Source organism: Primulina huaijiensis, chromosome 1 (genome assembly GCF_012295235.1).
Source record: "Primulina huaijiensis isolate GDHJ02 chromosome 1, ASM1229523v2, whole genome shotgun sequence".
Lineage (NCBI taxonomy): Eukaryota > Viridiplantae > Streptophyta > Magnoliopsida > Lamiales > Gesneriaceae > Primulina > Primulina huaijiensis.
The window spans coordinates 18,991,229-19,010,864 of NC_133306.1; the positions used below are offsets into that span (position 1 = coordinate 18,991,229).

A 19,636-nucleotide genomic window follows, 5' to 3' on the forward strand; every position below is an offset into this window, starting at 1 on the left:
TTAAAAAATCTTTTTCTAAACATTGGATTGACGGCAAGACTTTATGTCTGTTCTTCATGGAATTTGGTATCCCAAGTATATATATTATGGTATAATATATTAAATACACAGGCCAATTTGATAAACTCCTTTTGATATGGCTTGTGACTTTGAATATTTTTTTCTAAATTCGCTCTTACATTATATATATATCATAAATAACTTTTTAAAGATGTCTCATCAATTATTTTAGATTTTTCTCCTAAATATCTAGGATAAATAACTTTATAAATCAAATATTAGAAAAAAAATCCTTATTTTATAAAATATTATAACTAAACTAATGATGTTTAAATAAGAGAAAAATCTTCAATTCAAGTTTCACTTTATGATTTACTTCTTAAGATATAAATTTTTAGTTTGAACTCACTAGTTTTGAAAAAATAAAAAATATCCTTGATTTTATAATTGGGCTAGAAATGATATCAGAATCAAAGTAAAATTATTTCAAACATACAATGTTATTATTAATGTGTAAATAAATATTTGATCATGATATTTTCTCAAAAATTATGGATCTGAACATAAGTTCAAGATTAAATATTTACAAGACTTATTCCAATACTTTCGAATATTTACAAGAAGAGCTAACCAGTATTAGACATCAGGAGAAAAGATAAACACATTAGAGTTCGTAACTTATAATTCAAAGTGATAGGTTTATGGAAATAGTTCCGAATTCTTGTAAACTCTCCGTATATCTTAAAAATATCCAAAAGACGGTACAAAACTATGACAATCAACTATACTGTATACCACATAAAATTGAGGAAATCCTTGAAAACAAGAAGAAACTCTAAGAACATTAATAATATTCAAATAAGAATCCAAACTCTAAAACAACAACCAAGTTCTAGTAAAATAATCTCGAAAAGAAGGTTATCATCATCTTTTAGTACATAGCTCTTATTATATTAAAGAGGGAAGATTAAGGTAATTACAAGAAAAACTACAAGCTTTGCATGAAAGGAAGGTTATCATCATTTTTTAGTAGTGAGCTCTTATTATATCAAAGATGGAAGATCAATGTAATTACAAGAAAAACTACAAGCTTTGCATGAGAAATATTTGAAAAAAAGAAAAAAAGAACTCTTATGTGGAACAGTAAGCTGACGGAGAGTAAAGAAACTCGTCGAAAATTCTGCAATATGAGTCATGTAGGAAAGTGATCAGAAGAATATGCCTAGAATGCCCAAACCAGAAAGAACTTGAATTCGAGAAAGATTTACGCCCAAATCTGACCGAAAACATATTGTAGAGACAAGTCCAAGTAGTGAAGGTCTACATAAATACATTTTCCTGAGAAAGGTAAAGAAGACATAAATCACTTCATATTAGTATAAGATGAACTATTTATTCCCCGCAACATAACGTACCACTAACTAGTGATACATCACCCAAAAAAAAGTTGACCACCATCCACAAACATTTTTGTATAAATCAACACAGAAGAAAGAAAGGTAACGCCAGACTCGGCATCCAAAAAACCTTGATTAATTTTGGCTTGACTATCGACAGATTGAAGCCACTCACAACCGGATGGGCGGCGCCACCAGATTCATCACCCTCCTTGTCGCCCCATTCCCACTTCTCCGACCATCCATTCTCCTCCTCCTCCACCGCCTCCTTATTCTCACTACCTCTCCTCTCCTTTTCACTCTCTCTTCCCCTTACAAGACCAAGTCCCGCACTTCTCACTTAGTCAGCTCATTTCACTCTCAACCCAACAATAACGCTCACAATCTCAGCTTATCGGCCACCTCCCAGCAACAGCATAACCACCCCTGGCCTGAATGGACTCATTTTCTCAATTTTTTGTCAGATAGACAGGCCTTGTCGTCTCCTAGCCCTGTGGACTTGAAAATACCTCCTGAGGATGCATTTGTTGTGTACGAGGAATTACCCGATGATTTCGTAATTGCTGCTTCTAATTGCTTGGCTTTTGCTCGGGACAGACCGAACCTTCTTGGGTTTGTTCTCTTTTCCTGTTCTGTTTTAGTATCACGAAGGACCGGCGAAATGTTAAATGGTTGATTTGGTTGTGTTTTCAAGAAAATGGTTTAAAAAATTATGTTTTTGAGACCTGCCTTTTGTTTTCTAAGGTTTTGTTTCGATAAAGTATTGTGGGACCTTGGTTGTTTCACATTTAATTGTTTAACCCATTACCTGACTACCACTTCCTACCATTCCTAATTAAAAACGTTAGTAAGAAAAACTAAGTGTTCACGGTAGACTGTTGAGATACAAGATAGTCTTAGTGATGTACTCGGACAAAAATACTTGAGAGGGATGGTGGACGTGTTCCACATTTAATTGATTATGGACTTTTGGTCAGTGTAAATACTTTTACAACAAAGGTATTTCAGAATTCATAGTTTTGATCAACTTTTCTCGTCGTCTACAACGTGCAGAGTGATTAACCTTGGTTTGTAGAATGAGAGTAGCTCCTTCAGAATCATATTTGCTTCATGAGTTAATATTGATTTAACACTCAAATCAGATTGCTTTCAAGGAAGAACATTGAAGCAGTTGTTTCAAATGGAACTCCCTTTTTATTTAAAAGTGCGCTTGACTGTGCAAGGAGGATGAGAGCATTTCTAGGGACTGATCAAGGCAATGTAAGTGCATGGTACTATGTTTTTCCTATGTTTTCAAACATGTATGTTGATTTTCCTGTTAATTGCAAAGGACAATTCTCGTTGGTGCTAGTTTTGTATGCAATCTTCATAAAATTATTTTTGCTGGATAAGTTGTGAGTGTGTGTCATTGAGGTCTTATATAAGATAATAATTGTTGCTTTAATTGGAGCAGCTTTTTTATTCTCATAATGAATTTCTTTATAATCGATTCCATTTTTCTGTGCACAATTATTATGCCAAGAAGTGGAAGTCATTAATACACTGATACACTTAGTCACTTACAATTTATCATCTATTTCTGAGTGTATTAGGTATTAATTGTATTTGCACCAGAAAGGCATTGCACTCAGCATGTTCTTTGCCTGAAGCGATTCAATCCACCATTAAGTATTATTTGATCATTTCTCTTGATGTGCTTTTTATGCATATGTACTCTTCAATTCATTGGAATTTTGAATTTGAACACCATGCTTATTCATTTTGTCTTTTGCAACCTCTTTTACTTTTATGAATGAACTGCTGATTTCAGGCGTCAGAATATGATAAAGCAACCACAATTGATCTAATGAAGTATATAATCAGTTATGTGAGCAATCCAACTGTTTCTTCTAGCAAAAATGGTTTGTATAGTAGGGAACTTGTTGATTCATCCATCAGGAATTTGTTGCATGAGCTGGGTACTGTAAGCGGGGCTCCAATAGGTTATGCTCCTGCTCAAGAGCAGCAGTTCTCAGGGAGATACGGACAAACAACAAGACCTCTGGGACGAAATACTGAAATGAAGAAAGGTGACTGGGTGTGCTCAAAGTAAGTATATATAAGGGGTGCAAATGAACTGAATTGAGCCAAATAGTAATCATATTCGAAGTTGGGCTAGAAAATTTTACCCTACTCAAAGCTAACAAAATGAATAATTTAGAATCAAATTAAAGTTTTATAGAATGTGGTTTGGTTGTATGAACTAAATTATCAAGTTTGTATTAAGTGAAGGTTCAAATTTCGGTTTGAATTCGTTTAATTTTGAATATTAGATGTATATATTAAAGCGCATAACGGTTTCATGTGCAACTCGTAAGCTATCAAATGATATAATTTGATTATGAATTTAGTTCCATATATTTGAAAATATTCGATCTTTGTTCAAATTCAATGATATATAGAATCACGCTATATTTAAGCTAACTCGAAAAACTCAAAGAACAGCTCAATTCGTTTGCATCCTCATTTTACCTGAAGTTATTATTTTGTTTTGGCATATGCTTTACTTTTTGTTGGGTCTTCAAGCGTACCGAACAGATAATGCTGCATTGACAATGTATTGCCACTTTTCAACTTGTTTATTTTGACAGATGCAACTTTATGAACTTCGCAAGAAACATGGAATGTCTTGAATGTGAAGAACCCAGACCAAAGAGACAGCTAACTGGAGGGGAGTGGGAATGCCCTCAGTAAGATTCGTTTTATTTCACAGTATTTTGAAGCGATTAGCTATGAACAACCTAAAACCTGATTACTAATAAAATGACAATCAAGATTCTTTGTCGCAGATGCAATTTCTTTAATTATGGAAGGAATTTGGTTTGCTTGAGATGCGACTGCAGAAGACCTGGTGCCCCATTATTTAAGGCCAAAAATTCTGGATCAGGCTTGCGTTATAACGGGGATTATCAGTTCAAAGCCAATATAGATAGTAGACTGGTTGAGAATGAAGGGGAGCAGAATCGATTTTCGGAAATTTCCCCTCTAGATTCAGACGTCGAGGATTTGAAAATCCTGCCAATGATAACCCAAGGAACAATTTCAACCGAGCCCACGAATCAAGGTACGGTCAGCAGTGAGGCTCAGAGTTTCTCTGGGAATTTTCAGTTTCCGAAAGATTCAGGTGGCGAAAATAAAGTGTTTGAGCAATCTGAAATGTCAGAAAACTGGTTCAAGAAAGTGGTAGATTTGTATGATGACAAGGACTTGCCTAGTACAATTTCCGATGAGGACTTTCCTGCAATGATGCCAATGCGCAAGGGAGAAAACCGATTTGTTGTCACCAAGAAAAAGGATTGTGATTTGTATGATGACAAGGACTTGCCTAGTACAATTTCCGATGAGGACTTTCCTGCAATGATGCCAATGCGCAAGGGAGAAAACCGATTTGTTGTCACCAAGAAAAAGGATCGTTCTCTAACTTCACCCAAGTACAAAAGACAAGTAGCTTTGGATCAAGCGAAGGATTCAAACTTTGTTCCTTTTGTTCCATTCCCTCCTGACTACTTTGCTAGAAAGGATACAGAGCAACCTGGTGTCCTAGATACATCGAGGAAAGCTACCAGTGACAACTCTTCCCATAAAGTACCGATAGAAACAGAAAATTTTGACGGCTCTAGGCATATTGCGGTGCCAACAAAGGACGACAGAACAGTGAGCGCAGAGAACTCTGTTTATGGTGATAAGTTTATGGTTGATACAAGTACTGACCCAAAAAGGGTTAACTCACCAACGAGCACAGAATCTTCACAATTGTCAGATAATATTATAACACCTTCAGATTCGAGCCCCGATCAAAGCTCCATTACGTCCCACTCTATCAGTAATAATTCGGGAAAACCGAAAATGTCTGAATATGAGAATGTTCGAAGTAGCTGGATGGGAAAGAGCTTGGAGGGGTCGGCTGTGAAGGAACTAGATCCTCTAGACATGTCGGAAGAGGCGAAAGCTGAAAGGTGGTTCAAACGTGTTGCGCAAGTAAAGGATATTTCTGAACTTAGCCAAATCCCGGATGAAGATTTCCCCTCGATAATGCCAATGCGGAAAGGAGTGAACAGGTTTGTTGTGAGCAAGAGGAAAACGCCTCTCGAGAGGAGGTTGACATCCCAGCAGTATAGGAGAAGTCTACCTATTGTGATTACCGATCCTGTGAGAAATGAAACTGATAATAGTAGTTAAAAACTTTCGAACTTGTTTAAGAAACTTTGATCTCTGTAATTTGTTTCCATAGTAAAATTGTTTTATCTCACTCTTCAAGATAAAGAATTAAGGAAAATTATACCGTTTTGAAATAGATATAGACGCATGTTGTGTTTAGGTTGGGTTCATATCTTCTATGTTGAGTGTGTCCATTTCTTTGATGAAAAGGGTATTTAAAAACATTAAGTTTTGGCTTTAGAGAATTGGAATTTTGTTTATTTCACTTGTAAAATTGGAATTTGTGTGGGTAAAACAAAATTGATAGGAGGTTCTTGTAACTTTTAAGTTCACGACAAAAGAATATCGACAATTAATCAGTTTAAAGCCCATTAGTTTTTCGACAATTTGATTCAGTAGAGTATGCATTCAGTTTTAGGGCGAGATCGTTAGAGAAAGTAATGGATAATGACAGACTTGGAAGAGCTCTCCAGAAGTTGAACTAAAGAGAACAATCGACAAAAAACTGAACACACAAAATCGCTCAACAATTTGCAAGATCTCTCTACAAAATTTCAATTTCATATTCAAGCATTCTAGTCTTTTTATTAGATTTTCAAGTATTTTAGGTCATCTTTATTCCATATTTCAACAAGTTTTATTTTAATTTTTTTGTCACGTGAATTTATAATGATTTGTAAATACATAAGGGGTTTATCCTAGTGTTATTTCCATTATTTATCTTTATTTTTGACATATTATTTTCTTAGGAGATTAATACTAATAATTAAATTGAGATTCATAATCGTCTTGTTTTTAGAAGTTAGATTTTTTTATTATTTTCATATAAATTGGTGCTTTTAGCATGTTGCATGCCCGCAATATCGAAAATTTGAGCAAAAAAATTGGGATGCGTGGTGGGACATGAGATATGCCGCCAAAGATCATAAGAAATGTTGACAAGGGAGTTGTAGATACTCAATCCAACCCAGAGGAACCTCATATTTAAGGAAGTTGCACCATAGATTTATGTTCAACAGATGGTTGAACAAATTGAAGGCCAACAACATAGTCATACTGGGTTTAAANCATTAAATAAGAACAAAAACCAAGTGACAGACACATAAATCAAATGAGTAAATGATGGTGTAAAAGCTCGGGAGACACAAGAAATCGATGAGGATTTGAAGACATAAACTATTCCAAGTATCATCATGCATTCAAGCATACTATTAAGAATTGTTGGTCTTTTGAGAATTTCGGGGGAAAAAGAAAATAAAGAAATGTTGGGTTCTTAAAAGGACGATTTCTTGAAATGAAAAGAAAAGGTGATCCTATCAATGGTGAGAAGAAGAGGAGTATGAATCGGAACAAAATGATTCAAGGGAGTCAATCCAGAGACGTGAGGTAGTTAACGGCCTTTGGGCCGAGAAACCAACACATATCAAAGAGGATGATGCATTCCAATCTAATGCAACATGTTGTAAGATTCTCTCACCAGATCAAAGGGAGTCGACACTATCCTGGGGAGTTAACTTACTAGAATCAGAATAGTCATTTTCACGTGGGAAAGTCCACGGCCTTAGGGCCGAGAAAGCAATTTTTTTTCTAGAAGACCAGTCGACAAATCAAGGATTTAAGAACTATCATGACAATAATAATCCATCTTATTTCGAGTCAAAAAGGGAAGAACTCGGGAGGAAGTCTGTTCAACATGGTAAACGTGAAAACATATGGGCAGAGCTCTGTCCAAGAAAGCTAACAATGATCAGAGAATGAGGACTTAGTTTGTCCCTCCTGCTAGAAGTGAATTTAGTGAAGCTTGGAGAGTGGACCAAAACAAAAAGTTTCCTAAGCCATTCAAAAGGACACAAAAAGAAGGATACTAAGGGAGAGAACTGCTTCTAGAAAGGAGGAACTTGATATGGTGAAAAGCAAATCAAAATTTGATAGGTCACCTACTGAATATAAAGTTAGTGATGAAGATTATGATTTACTCGATGAAAAAGATGTGAAATGAAGAAAAACATTTGATTTTTGTGTGGGTAAGCCTTCAATCCCCTTGGGATGCTAGCGAGCATCCCTCGCTTGTCACGAGCAGGATTCGAACCAGCATCTCTGGGCTCAAAAGACAAGCCCAGCCTCTTTCGGATCCTTTCATTCTGATTGTGACTATAGTGACCCGCGTTGGCAAGGGAAGAGAGTTCTTAAATAGAGATATATGAGCTGCTATTAGTTCACTTCACCAAGTCTAAAGCCTAGCGCTTAGTCTTGCAAGCAAGGGACACAAAGAATCACCGGAACGAAGGCTGATGAAGAGGGTATTTAAAAACATCAAGTTTTGGCTTTAGAGAATTGGAATTTTGTTTATTTCACTTGTAAGATTGGAATTTGTGTGGGTAAAACAAAATTGATAGGAGGTTCTTGTAACTTTTAAGTTCACGACAAAAGAATATCGACAATTAATCAGTTTAAAGCCCATTAGTTTTTCGACAATTTGATTCAGTAGAGTATGCATTCAGTTTTAGGGCGAGATCGTTAGAGAAAGTAATGGATAATGACAGACTTGGAAGAGCTCTCCAGAAGTTGAACAAAAGAGAACAATCGACAAAAAAATGAACACACAAAATCGCTCAACAATTTGCAAGATCTCTCTACAAAATTTCAATTTCATATTCAAGCATTCTAGTCTTTTTGTTAGATTTTCAAGTATTTTAGGTCATCTTTATTTCATATTTCAACAAGTTTTATTTTAATTTTTTTGTCACGTGAATTTATAATGATTTGTAAATACATAAGGGGTTTATCCTAGTGTTATTTCCATTATTTATCTTTATTTTTGACATATTATTTTCTTAGGAGATTAATACTAATAATTAAATTGAGATTCATAATCGTCTTGTTTTTAGAAGTTAGATTTTTTTTATTATTTTCATATAAATTGGTGCTTTTAGCATGTGGCATGCCCGCAATATCGAAAATTTGAGCAAAAAAATTGGGATGCGTGGTGGGACATGAGATATGCCGCCAAAGATCATAAGAAATGTTGACAAGGGAGTTGTAGATACTCAATCCAACCCAGAGGAACCTCATATTTAAGGAAGTTGCACCATAGATTTATGTTCAACAGATGGTTGAACAAATTGAAGGCCAACAACATAGTCATACTGGGTTTAAAAAAACTCAGGAGCCTCAAAAGAACACACCAGAAAATAATGTAGTAGATGTGGAAGAAGCCTCAAAGCTTTTGGCTGATGACATCATGAATTATGTAAAAATAGTGGTGAGTAAAACGATCAAATATGTGAAGGCAAGTTGGGAGAGTAACTATCCCAAAGAGGTGGAATGCGGTTAAGAGATTATAAGACTCGTGACATTCGTCCCCAATCTCAATACTCTTTGATCATGATGAAAAGTACACACCACCTCACTTAAGTGAAGAAGTTATTGAACAAAGAAATTCATCATTAAATAAGAACAAAAACCAAGTGACAGACACATAAATCAAATGAGTAAATGATGGTGTAAAAGCTCGGGAGACACAAGAAATCGATGAGGATTTGAAGACATAAACTATTCCAAGTATCATCATGCATTCAAGCATACTATTAAGAATTGTTGGTCTTTTGAGAATTTCGGGGGAAAAAGAAAATAAAGAAATGTTGGGTTCTTAAAAGGACGATTTCTTGAAAAGAAAAGAAAAGGTGATCCTATCAATGGTGAGAAGAAGAGGAGTATGAATCGGAACAAAATGATTCAAGGGAGTCAATCCAGAGACGTGAGGTAGTTAACGGCCTTTGGGCCGAGAAACCAACACATATCAAAGAGGATGATGCATTCCAATCTAATGCAACATGTCGTAAGATTCTCTCACCAGATCAAGGGGAGTCAACACTATCCCGTGGAGTTAACTTACTAGAATCAGAATAGTCATTTTCACGTGGGAAAGTCCACGGCCTTAGGGCCGAGAAAGCAATTTTTTTTCTAGAAGACCAGTCGACAAATCAAGGATTTAAGAACTATCATGACAATAATAATCCATCTTATTTCGAGTCAAAAAGGGAAGAACTCGGGAGGAAGTCTTTTCAACATTGTAAACGTGAAAAAACATATGGGCAGAGCTCTGTCCAAGAAAGCTAACAATGATCAGAGAGTGAGGACCTAGTTGTCCCTCCTGCTAGAAGTGAATTTAGTGAAGCTTGGAGAGTGGACCAAAACAAAAAGTTTCCTAAGTCATTCAAAAGGACACAAAAAGAAGGATACTAAGGGAGAGAAATGCTTCTAGAAAGGAGGAACTTGATATGGTAAAAAGCAAATCAAAATTTGGTAGGTCACCTACTGAATATAAAGTTAGTGATGAAGATTATGATTTATTCGATGATAAAGATGTGAAATGAAGAAAAACATTTGATTTTTGTGTGGGTAAGCCTTCAATCCCCTTGGGATGCTAGCGAGCATCCCTCGCTTGTCACGAGCAGGATTCGAACCAGCATCTCTGGGCTCAAAAGACAAGCCCAGCCTCTTTCGGATCCTTTCATTCTGATTGTGACTTTAGTGACCCGCGTTGGCAAGGGAAGAGAGTTCTTATATAGAGAGATATGAGTTGCTATTAGTTCACTTCACCGAGTCTAAAGCCTAGCGCCTAGTCTTGCAAGCAAGGGACACAAATAATCACCAGAACGAAGGCTGATGAAGAGGCTATTTTAGGACTTGTTATCAGCATAGGGTCATAACCCGAAAGAAATGGCCTTTTTGTCGTGTCTTTTGCGACTTACCTACCATGTTTTGGGAGGAATCGAGATGAGTAAAAGAATAATCACAGTGTTTTATAAGACCGGGTATCTTCCATAGCTTGGGCCTTAGGTCAGGTTAGCACAATAAAGGAGCGAAGAGACTAAGTAAGGTATGGGCGTTGAGAAATATTTGTGGCTTAACACTTAACAAGAACCTCTGGTTCAAGTTAGTGGCCCTACAAAAAAATGAAACAGAGCTAGCTGACTTGCTGTCTAAGCTCATATCCACATCAAGCTCCCTTCCTCCACGACTGGAATCAGGAAGAGCGGATCTTGTCACTTCTGAATTGCACCTTTCCAAAACGTCTGCAAACCTATCCTTATATGGATGAGGCATTAACCTTTAGAACAAGACCAATCAAGGCTAGGCGAGGACCAAATCTCTATGGATAGCGTAACATGAGTGAAAATATTGCCAGAACAGTTTAAACTCATGAAAGAAGTTGATGCGGAGTCGGTACATGAGGAGTTGGAGACAAAACATTCTGATAGTGGTGAACTCTATGAAAGAGCTTCAGAGGCGATCATCAAAGAAAAACACCTGATATGCCACAAAAAGTTATTATTGAAAAGCGCGTGTCAGAAATGACAAAACACATAAGATTATCTTTGCACATACTATGCTATTTTTTTATTGCATTTAGCAAACATTTGGGTAAAGTCGGTCTTAGGGCCACATTTGTTATTATTTTTTGTTTGTGCAGATGAGCCTAAGGGCTATCTGAAGAAGACTAGCATAAGCATGTTTTCAACTACATAGAATGGAGAGTTGGACTCCGGTGGTCACATATTAAGAACAGAGACATGATAGAAAGAAACAAAGATCCTACATAAATTAGTTTTGATATCTTAAGTTGTCATTCTGCATAAATAGGTATTGGGCCACTGTGGTATATACAAGAATTTTATGTTTGAAGATTTGGTGTGAAGTAGAACATGAGACCACTTCTTAACAAGTTGGACATGTTTGGATTCATTGTGAAATAAATTGAAAAAATATTGACAAGTGAAGAGTTTTAGAACAACTTATGGCTTTTACTAGAAATGCAAGAAGTTGGTCGGCTCAAGTTACAAACCAGCATAATAACTCCCCAAACAACATCCAACAACACAACACCTCAACAACCAACCCAACTACAACAATATCATCAATAGTCAACATGCATAAAGCGGAGCTACCGCATGCAAGCTTAATACCTAGAGATGTATGCATGAAAGAGTTTTGGAACAAGGGCTTATGATTCTTGTTTGATTGTGGCATTGATATTTTCAATGACTCTCGAACTTAAGAAAGAGTTTAACAGCTGGTGGAGGAAATCTGGAGTTATGGGTTGATCCGTAGCTCGAAATAGCTGCAACAAATATGATAACACATCAAAATCCCCCGTTGGTAAAAAATTGGGTAAAGATATAGTAAAGCCAACCGATAACCAACAATATCCAAATACATAAGTTTACATAAAATGAAGGCGTTAGGAAAGCCATGGCTTTACCTATTATTGTAGGTGTAGAAGAATGGATAAGGGGAGTGGTCAAGACAGAGGCAAGGATGGATGCATCTCCAGAAAAATTGATATGAATGGTGGTAGATGTGGATGGGACAACAACTTTCGATCGTAGAGTTAGTGCATCCAAAATTATTGGACATGGGAGAATCGCCTTAGTTGCGGGGCCATGAATGAAGCAATTCCTCACACATAAATAGAAAAACAATTGGTTCATACATGTTCTCTGTACTGTACACATAGATAACATCGGTGGCAAGCTCGGATCCAGTAGATTGGCTGGGATTATAAACAACTGCACATATACAATAATTACACAAGAAGTCTGTTGGAAATTATAAGTTTCAGAATTCGACAAACCAATCAGAAATAGAATTGAAGACCAAAACTGAACAGTAACTGAACTGAAAGCTCGTAACTGATCTCAGAACTGAAGAAGACTTATCGGATTGAAAAGGACTGAGTAGAACTGAAGTAAATAAACTAAAGTTCTCAAAAGTATTATTAAGTCTCAAAACTGATGAAATGAATATTGACAAACTGATTAATACCATAACTGAAGAGCAGAACTGGATATAAACTGGTATAGCATAACTGAAAAGTGGTACTGAAACTATAAGAGAGTTTAAACTGAAAGGACATCAGTTAGAACTGATATAGACCAGCTGAACTGATAAGTCGACTAGTTTTATTCCAGATCAGAGCCACATCATCAGTTGAAATTTGAATATCTGCAGACAAATTGACACTGCGTACCAAAGCAGAACAGATGAAGTATAACAGTCTGATACATTGTACCACTGTCAGAAAAAGATGTCTACATGGACTAAAAACGACTCAACGGATATCAATAATTAATGCATTCAATGTGACCGTTGGAATCGAAGACTATAAATAGTCGAGAAGTTCAGTTGTGAAGAGGTTAACGATTTACGAACAACTGTTATACAAGAAGAATAGCCAGTTGTTATTTATTTTCAAGTACATATTTAGTTTGCAAATCGCAATCTAAAGCTCACAATTCACTAATTTATTTTATAGCATTTAGGCTATTCATTTGAGCTATTCAGTTATTAACTGATAAGTTTTGTAAGAAAATCTAAGAGTTTAAGTTTTTCATTGTTTAAGTTCAAACTGAAGTGAGTTATTACAGTTTGTTGTAATTAATCAAAGTCTTTTTAATGAATACCTATCCTCGAGATAGAAGGGGTGATGTAGGAGCATTTGAAATCTCTGAACATCCATAAAAATCTTCGTGTTCATTATTTTTGGTAGCTAAAGAGTTCAATAAATGAAATACAAAGAAGATGGATCTATAGATAAATGCAAAACTCGATTGGTAGCTAAAGAGTTCAAAAAAAAGGAAATATATGACTTCTTTGACACATACTCTCCGATTATTAGGATTACATCTATTCGTGTTCTCATAGCTATCGCTGCATTGCATAAAGTCAAGATTCACCAAATGGATGTAAAGAAAGCCTTCTTGAATGGAGAACTGGAAGAGGAAATATACATGAAACAATCCGAGGGGTTTGTCAAAACCGGACAAGAAAAGAAGGTGTGTAAACTTGTCAAGTCACTATGCGGACTCAAACAAGCCCCTAAACAATGTCCTGAAAAATTTGACACTACAATGAATTCAAATGGTTTCAAAATCAACGAAATTGACAAATGTGTCTATGTTAAAGGTACTGCAGTTGCTTACGTAATTGTCTGCTTATATGTAGACGACACGTTGATTATATGAAGTAATCATGAGTTGATTATGAACACCAAGAAAATGTTAGAAAAAATATTTTGATATGAAAGACTTGGGGTTATGTGATATTATATTAGGGATTAAAATCTCTAGGACACCTAATGAAATTATTTTATCACAAACTCACTGTATTGAAAATGTACTTAAAAGATTTAGTGCATTAAACAGTCGTCCTGCTAGAACACCTATAGATTTATGCGTTCATTTAGCAAAAAATCGAGGAGAACCAGTCTGACAACTTGAATATGCAAGGATAATGGTAGTCTAATGTTCTTGACTAACTGTATCCATCTAGATCTTGCATTCACAAGTAATCCAAATAAAGATCATTGGAAAGTCTTAAAAGAGTGCTTGGATATTTAAAATTTACATTGAACTATGGTTTGATATGTACAAAATATCCACCAGTTTTAGAAAGATATAGTGATGCCAATTGGATATCTGACACAAAAGACTCCAAGTCTACGAGCGAATATGTATTCACAATAGGTGGAGGAGCGGTGTCGTGAAAATTGTTGGAACTTTTCAAGTTCGCAATCGTGATTTTGATGTTAACAAAACTTGTTATTGTGTTTCTAACATATTTACTCAAGTGTGAAGTTGTTAACACAAGAAGCAAGCTGAAACTGAATTCTGCACAAACTGAATTTCTGGCGAGCTTCTGTTTTTTGATTATATCTCCCAGCTGGATTCTCCAAATAACAATCCGCTAACTAGCCTAATTAGAAAACTCAATTTGGAACAAGTCGTATTTCACGTTAGTTGGGCAAAATCGGATGTTATCATGGTCTAACTGATCGCTGAATTACCGAACTGATCACACGAAAACAGCAATCAGTTGGGTTTGAGCAGTTGCGGTATTTTGGTCATATCTCTCATCTCGGTTATTGAAATGAAGCAATTCAGTATGCGTTGGAAAGATAAGACAAAGATCTACAAATAATATTCAAAGTTCAAAGTCTGAATCGAAGCTTAAGAAGCTGATAAATGACAATGAAGCTACTAGTTTTGCACAAACTGAAATCAGCTAGGCTGATTTCAGCACACCAGCTGAAACTGAACTGAACCAGCTGGAACTGAACCAGACTAGCTGAAGACCAGTTGAACCAGACAAGCTGAACTGAACCAACTGAACTGAACCAGACCAGCTGAAGACTAGTTGAACCAGACCAGCTGAACCGAACCAGCAGCAGACGAACTGAACCGAACCAGCAGCTGACCAGCTGAACTGAACTGATCCAGCTGCTGACCAGTTGAACTGAATGACCAGTTGAGTTGACCAGAGTTGACCAGTCGGGAAATTGTCCAGCAAGGCGAATTTGACCGTTGCAATCTCGGAAACAGTACAGAAACTTTCCAAACGGTCATATTCTTGTGTCTAACGTATATATCATTGTTGGGGCCTATAAATACATCATCTTGAAGATCAAACAAGAGCTTGTGGAAGTGGATTCAAAGCATGGGCAGTTAGCATGAATATATCAGCTAGTTGAGAGCACAAGCCATTGTGTGAGGATACATTTGAGATGCACACTGTAAAGGATAAATCCTCACATACAATCACTCACACATATATAAGAGAGTTGAACTTCAAAGATTAGTTGAGTGAGTTTTGCGCAAAGACAATAAACTTGTGTATGTAGTCTTGGCATAAGAGACGTTAAACATTATGCTGATTGTGAGGTGCTGCCTACAATCTTGATTGCTAGGAGTTCAGTTTAGGCAGTGGGTAAGTCCTAGCTGAATGGGTTTGTACAAGGTGTTATATAAATCAAAGTCATCTAGTGAATATCCTTCCCAAGAGGAAGAAGGGGTGACGTAGGAGCATTTGAAGTCTCCGAACATCCATAAACAAATTCGTGTCTATTTATTTATTGCATTTACTTATTATTTCCACTGTTTTGAAGATGCATTGTTGAAGAATTTTGTGTGTTCTTGAAATAACAAAATATTGCATACCAAGTGTTTGATAAAATGCTTCAACTAAAATATTTTAACTCATTCAACTTGCATATATTTTAAATGCTTTACAAAATATTTAATCGGTTTCTACTAAGGATTATTTCGAGTATCTTCCGCTTGGTTTTTAACCAAACTCGATTTAATTTATCGGTGTTCAATATTTCAAGAACCGAGCTATTGTAGCTCAACTATTCTCCCCCAAACCGATCCCAACAAAAATATTATAATCAAACATGTATAGCTCAATCCACTATGGAATCCGAGTTCATTGCTTTAGATAAAGCCGAGGAAGAAGTTGCATGACTGAGAAATTTCTAGAAGATATTCCTTGTTGGAATAAGCCAATGCTTTCTATTATTATTCATTGTGGTAGTCAATCGGTAATAGAGCCTACGCGGACCCTTAGACGTTTACAGTGGGTACACGGACCCGTAGACAGACCCTGACACGAGGTCTGTGCCCTTGTTTCCTTCGAAGTGTCAACATACAGAGCCTACGCGGACCCTTAGACGGACCCAGGCACGAGGTCCATGTCCTTACTTCTTTTCGGGTATACTTTTACAGAACCTACACGGACCCGTAGCCGGACCTGGGCACGGGGTCCGTGTACTCCAGTTTTGGGTAAAATTATATTGATTGCTTTGGGATTTTACGTCATGGTTTAGTACGATGATTAAACGACGTCAAGTCCCGGGTAATCTAGAATGTCATAAGCTATTTATTTAATTCTGTGGCGAGCACGAATACCTAAGTCTAAGCTATGAAAGATAAGTGGTTGAACTCATGTTAGTATGTGCAGCAGTGGCCCCAAATGAAATCCAACGAATCCCTCAATGCCAAGTAAGTATGTTCGTCGTGCAAAAGAAAATATTTCAAATTTTTGAGGTATGCTAAATGTCTTGTGACCAAATTATGTATGGGATTGGAAAGCGGTAAAGCATGACCAGGGACCAATCCACCCCGGTAAAGCATGACCGGGTTTAGATCAGGATGGGAAAGCGATAAAGCATGACCCGGGACCAATCCACCCGTTAAAGCATGAACGGGGATCTCATGTATGTGGCAGTGGATCTTTCCTGTCAGCCCAGTACTGTGGTTTAATCTGATCAGGAGCATTTATGTATAGGTCACTTGCTTTGAAACATGCCTCTACGCAAAATTATGTTATGTATGTTCAAGTATGTATGTTGCAAGCATGTTTAAGAAAAATTTCACGTTTATGGCACGTCTATGATATGTATGTATGTTTAAGCTTTTATATTCACGTTCAAGTTTCAAGTATGTACGCTCTATTTTAAAGATGCATGTGGTTTTATTATGTATTACTTGTTATTTCCAGTTTATACATGTTGAGTCTTTAGACTCACTAGACTTGATCGATGCAGGTGAGGATGAATTTGGGGAGACGAGGGGTGAGGACCAGTGAGCCGGCTCGGACTGAGCGGGAGGCTAAACCCGAGGACCGCCCATGTTTTAAGTTTTTATGCCATATTTCAACTACTCTGATTTCACGTTTTGTTTACAACGTTTAAACAAGTTTTGTTCTTTAGCAAATTTTATTTGTGATATCTTTTAATGCAAATATTTTTGGATGAACAATTGATTTATGAACGAAAATTTAAAGTTTATTTTGTATTTAAGAAAATGTTTATTTTCCGCAAATTTTAAAGTAGATAAAAGTACGGTACGTTACAAAAAATATGTTTGAATCATTGTTTTGTGAGTACTGTTGACTTGGTTTAAATAAACGGTTGGCTAGTTCAAGACATGACGTCACTACACAACTAGTAAATCTGATTGTATCTTACTAAGAAATGTTCAAAGTCAAAAACTACCAATCTTGATGCAATAATAATTTACAAGAGCTTTAAAGTGAATTTGCATACATGCATTAATTTCATTCATGTGAGGGATTGTTAGATAAGTGATGAGTAGTGAATGAAAAGAAGTGGGAAATATCCCTCATTGGGAAATGATCCAAATAGAGTCTTCCTTATTAGCTCATAAGCTAAGGGTTTGGGCTTCAAGGGGCACAAGAAGTTTTGGAAGGGTGAAGACGTTGATAGGCTGGGTCTCGGTGAAAGAAGCGCGTGCGGCCAGCCGACTCGGTGCGGCACAGTGTGATATCTTGACCATATTAATATTTTTTAACAAAGTTTATTTGGAAAAATAATTTTTATTTTTGAAACGAACCAGTGCGTTTCGTGTGATTGTCTCGTGGCATAGAACCTTGCATCCCATGGCTTGTGCGCGCGTCCCATGACTTATCATAGAAAGGTGCATACCCTGACTTATTACAGTAGTGTGCGTCCCCTAGCTTATCATAGAAGCATGTCCCCTGGCTTATGTGACTCATTCTTTAAAGATTCCATCTACAGGCATTCATAAGACCTTTTTAGCATACATTTTCGTTGCATTCTTTTCTTCCAAAACTTGAAAGCTCAAGCATACATTTGTTCATTGACATCCAAAACTTGAAGTGCTGCATTTTTTGGATCGGGTTGTTGTATCTTGGCGACGATTGTCATTCCGTATAGCACATACATACGGGAAAATTCGTCTTGCGGAAAAAAGAATTTCTTTGCTTCAACTCGTACTGATCGCTCTGCTCCGTAGATCAAAATAGAAAGACACATAACAATTTTGTATGAATGTCGGCCATATTTCTCTTCTTCAAAAGGGGATACTAGATTGGTGGCACTCGAAAGCCTTGCCATGAGACGAGTATGGACACTTTTTCTCTTTGCTTCAGCATTGTTGTCTTGGTACGAGCACTTGGGCAAGATTCATTTGTTTCTTTATATGTCGGAATCACAAGGCTTGGGAGTGGACTCTAAAGCTGCTTACTGGAACAAGGTCAAGATTAGATGCCATTTCTGAATGTCATAACTGCGTATGAGTAATTTCGTGCAGCAAAGTTGAGATTAAATGAAAGCAGCAAGGGGAAATAGTGAGATGTTTGCTCTTTCTCACCCCCTATCTACAACCAGATTGTTGGAGAGTTGGGCAACGATACGATCCTTTCCAGTAGCGTCACTATATTTTACGTTGATAACGCCACACACTCTCATCTCATATGTGAATATCTAGTTTCTATCACTCCATGTAGTTAATACTATTCATACTCATTTTGCCTTTAGGGTCTTCATTTTTCACTAATAGACACAATTTGCCACACTCACCACTCAGCATGGCATATGATGCACAATGTTACATGCAGGGGTGCAAAACTATTGGATAGATACTTGGAAGTTTTGACGGCTTCCCGGGTGAAAATTCATGTTTTTCAAGGGACTCGGGATCAAGTAGTGCCTATAGAGTGCAACTTCAACATGAAGACCAAGGATCCAAAAGTAGAGTTTGAAATTGTATGAAATGCCGATCATAATAGTGTAATTTTTTGTATGGAAAAGGATTTTTATTAGGAGTTCACAGTGTCTGTGGGCATTAGCCCAAGAAACAGCAGCTGAATATAATTTGTTACATATGAATGCACTCGCAAGCTAGGCCTCAAGATTTGCCTAGTTGTATTATCCATTGGAGGCACATCATTGCAAATAACAAATGTAACACTCAGATAAAAAATAAATAACAGAAAATTATTAGTTTCCTTGTATTAATCTTCAATAAATTGTTTGTTAAGATTTCTAAGTTCACTCCAACATTAGCTATCTAGTCATTCTCATTCTCAATATTTTAGGCGGAGTGGATAATGAAACAGGAAATAACTAGCAGATTTAGCGTTATCTTCGAAAATTAAAGCTTCACTCTGATGAAAGAATTTCAAGAGTGTCTGTAGCTCCAAAACATTTTTGAACACTAACTCTGTAAAATAACTTGGATGGCACCCAAAAAGATCATATAACATTTTGCATATATTATATGATATTAACTGGAATGTAAGTGGAGTAATGATAGTGGGAGACAAAGCGTTTAATGGTGAGAGGTTAGAAAATTGAAACGTGCATTGAATGTGCGAAAAGTTTGTTGACAAATGATGGAACGCGGTTTCATATTTTAATTTCTTGACAGTACTTAAGT

At 36.5% G+C, this 19,636-nt stretch overlaps 1 protein-coding gene and 1 pseudogene across 1 annotated transcript; both read left to right on the forward strand.

The window, feature by feature from the left end:
• Positions 1–1,482: 1,482 nt before the first annotated feature.
• LOC140982542 (zinc finger protein VAR3, chloroplastic-like) lies at positions 1,483–5,680 on the forward strand. Its single transcript, XM_073449098.1, has 5 exons — positions 1,483–2,009; positions 2,540–2,657; positions 3,208–3,485; positions 4,028–4,126; positions 4,226–5,680. Exons 1-5 carry the CDS (start codon positions 1,579–1,581, stop codon positions 5,613–5,615), a joined length of 2,316 nt encoding a protein of 771 aa, XP_073305199.1. The 5' UTR covers positions 1,483–1,578; the 3' UTR covers positions 5,616–5,680.
• Positions 5,681–8,703: 3,023 nt separating this feature from the next.
• LOC140972021 (probable lysophospholipase BODYGUARD 4) lies at positions 8,704–19,020 on the forward strand (annotated as a pseudogene).
• The last annotated feature ends 616 nt before the right edge of the window (positions 19,021–19,636 follow it).

Bases quoted from the DNA above. Each gene is read 5' to 3' on its own strand.
- LOC140982542 (XM_073449098.1), top strand. From the start codon at position 1,579: ATGGGCGGCGCCACCAGATTCATCACCCTCCTTGTCGCCCCATTCCCA. The intron at 2,010-2,539 runs GTTTGTTCTCTT...CACTCAAATCAG, and splicing joins GACAGACCGAACCTTCTTGG to ATTGCTTTCAAGGAAGAACA. The intron at 4,127-4,225 runs GTAAGATTCGTT...TCTTTGTCGCAG, and splicing joins GGGGAGTGGGAATGCCCTCA to ATGCAATTTCTTTAATTATG.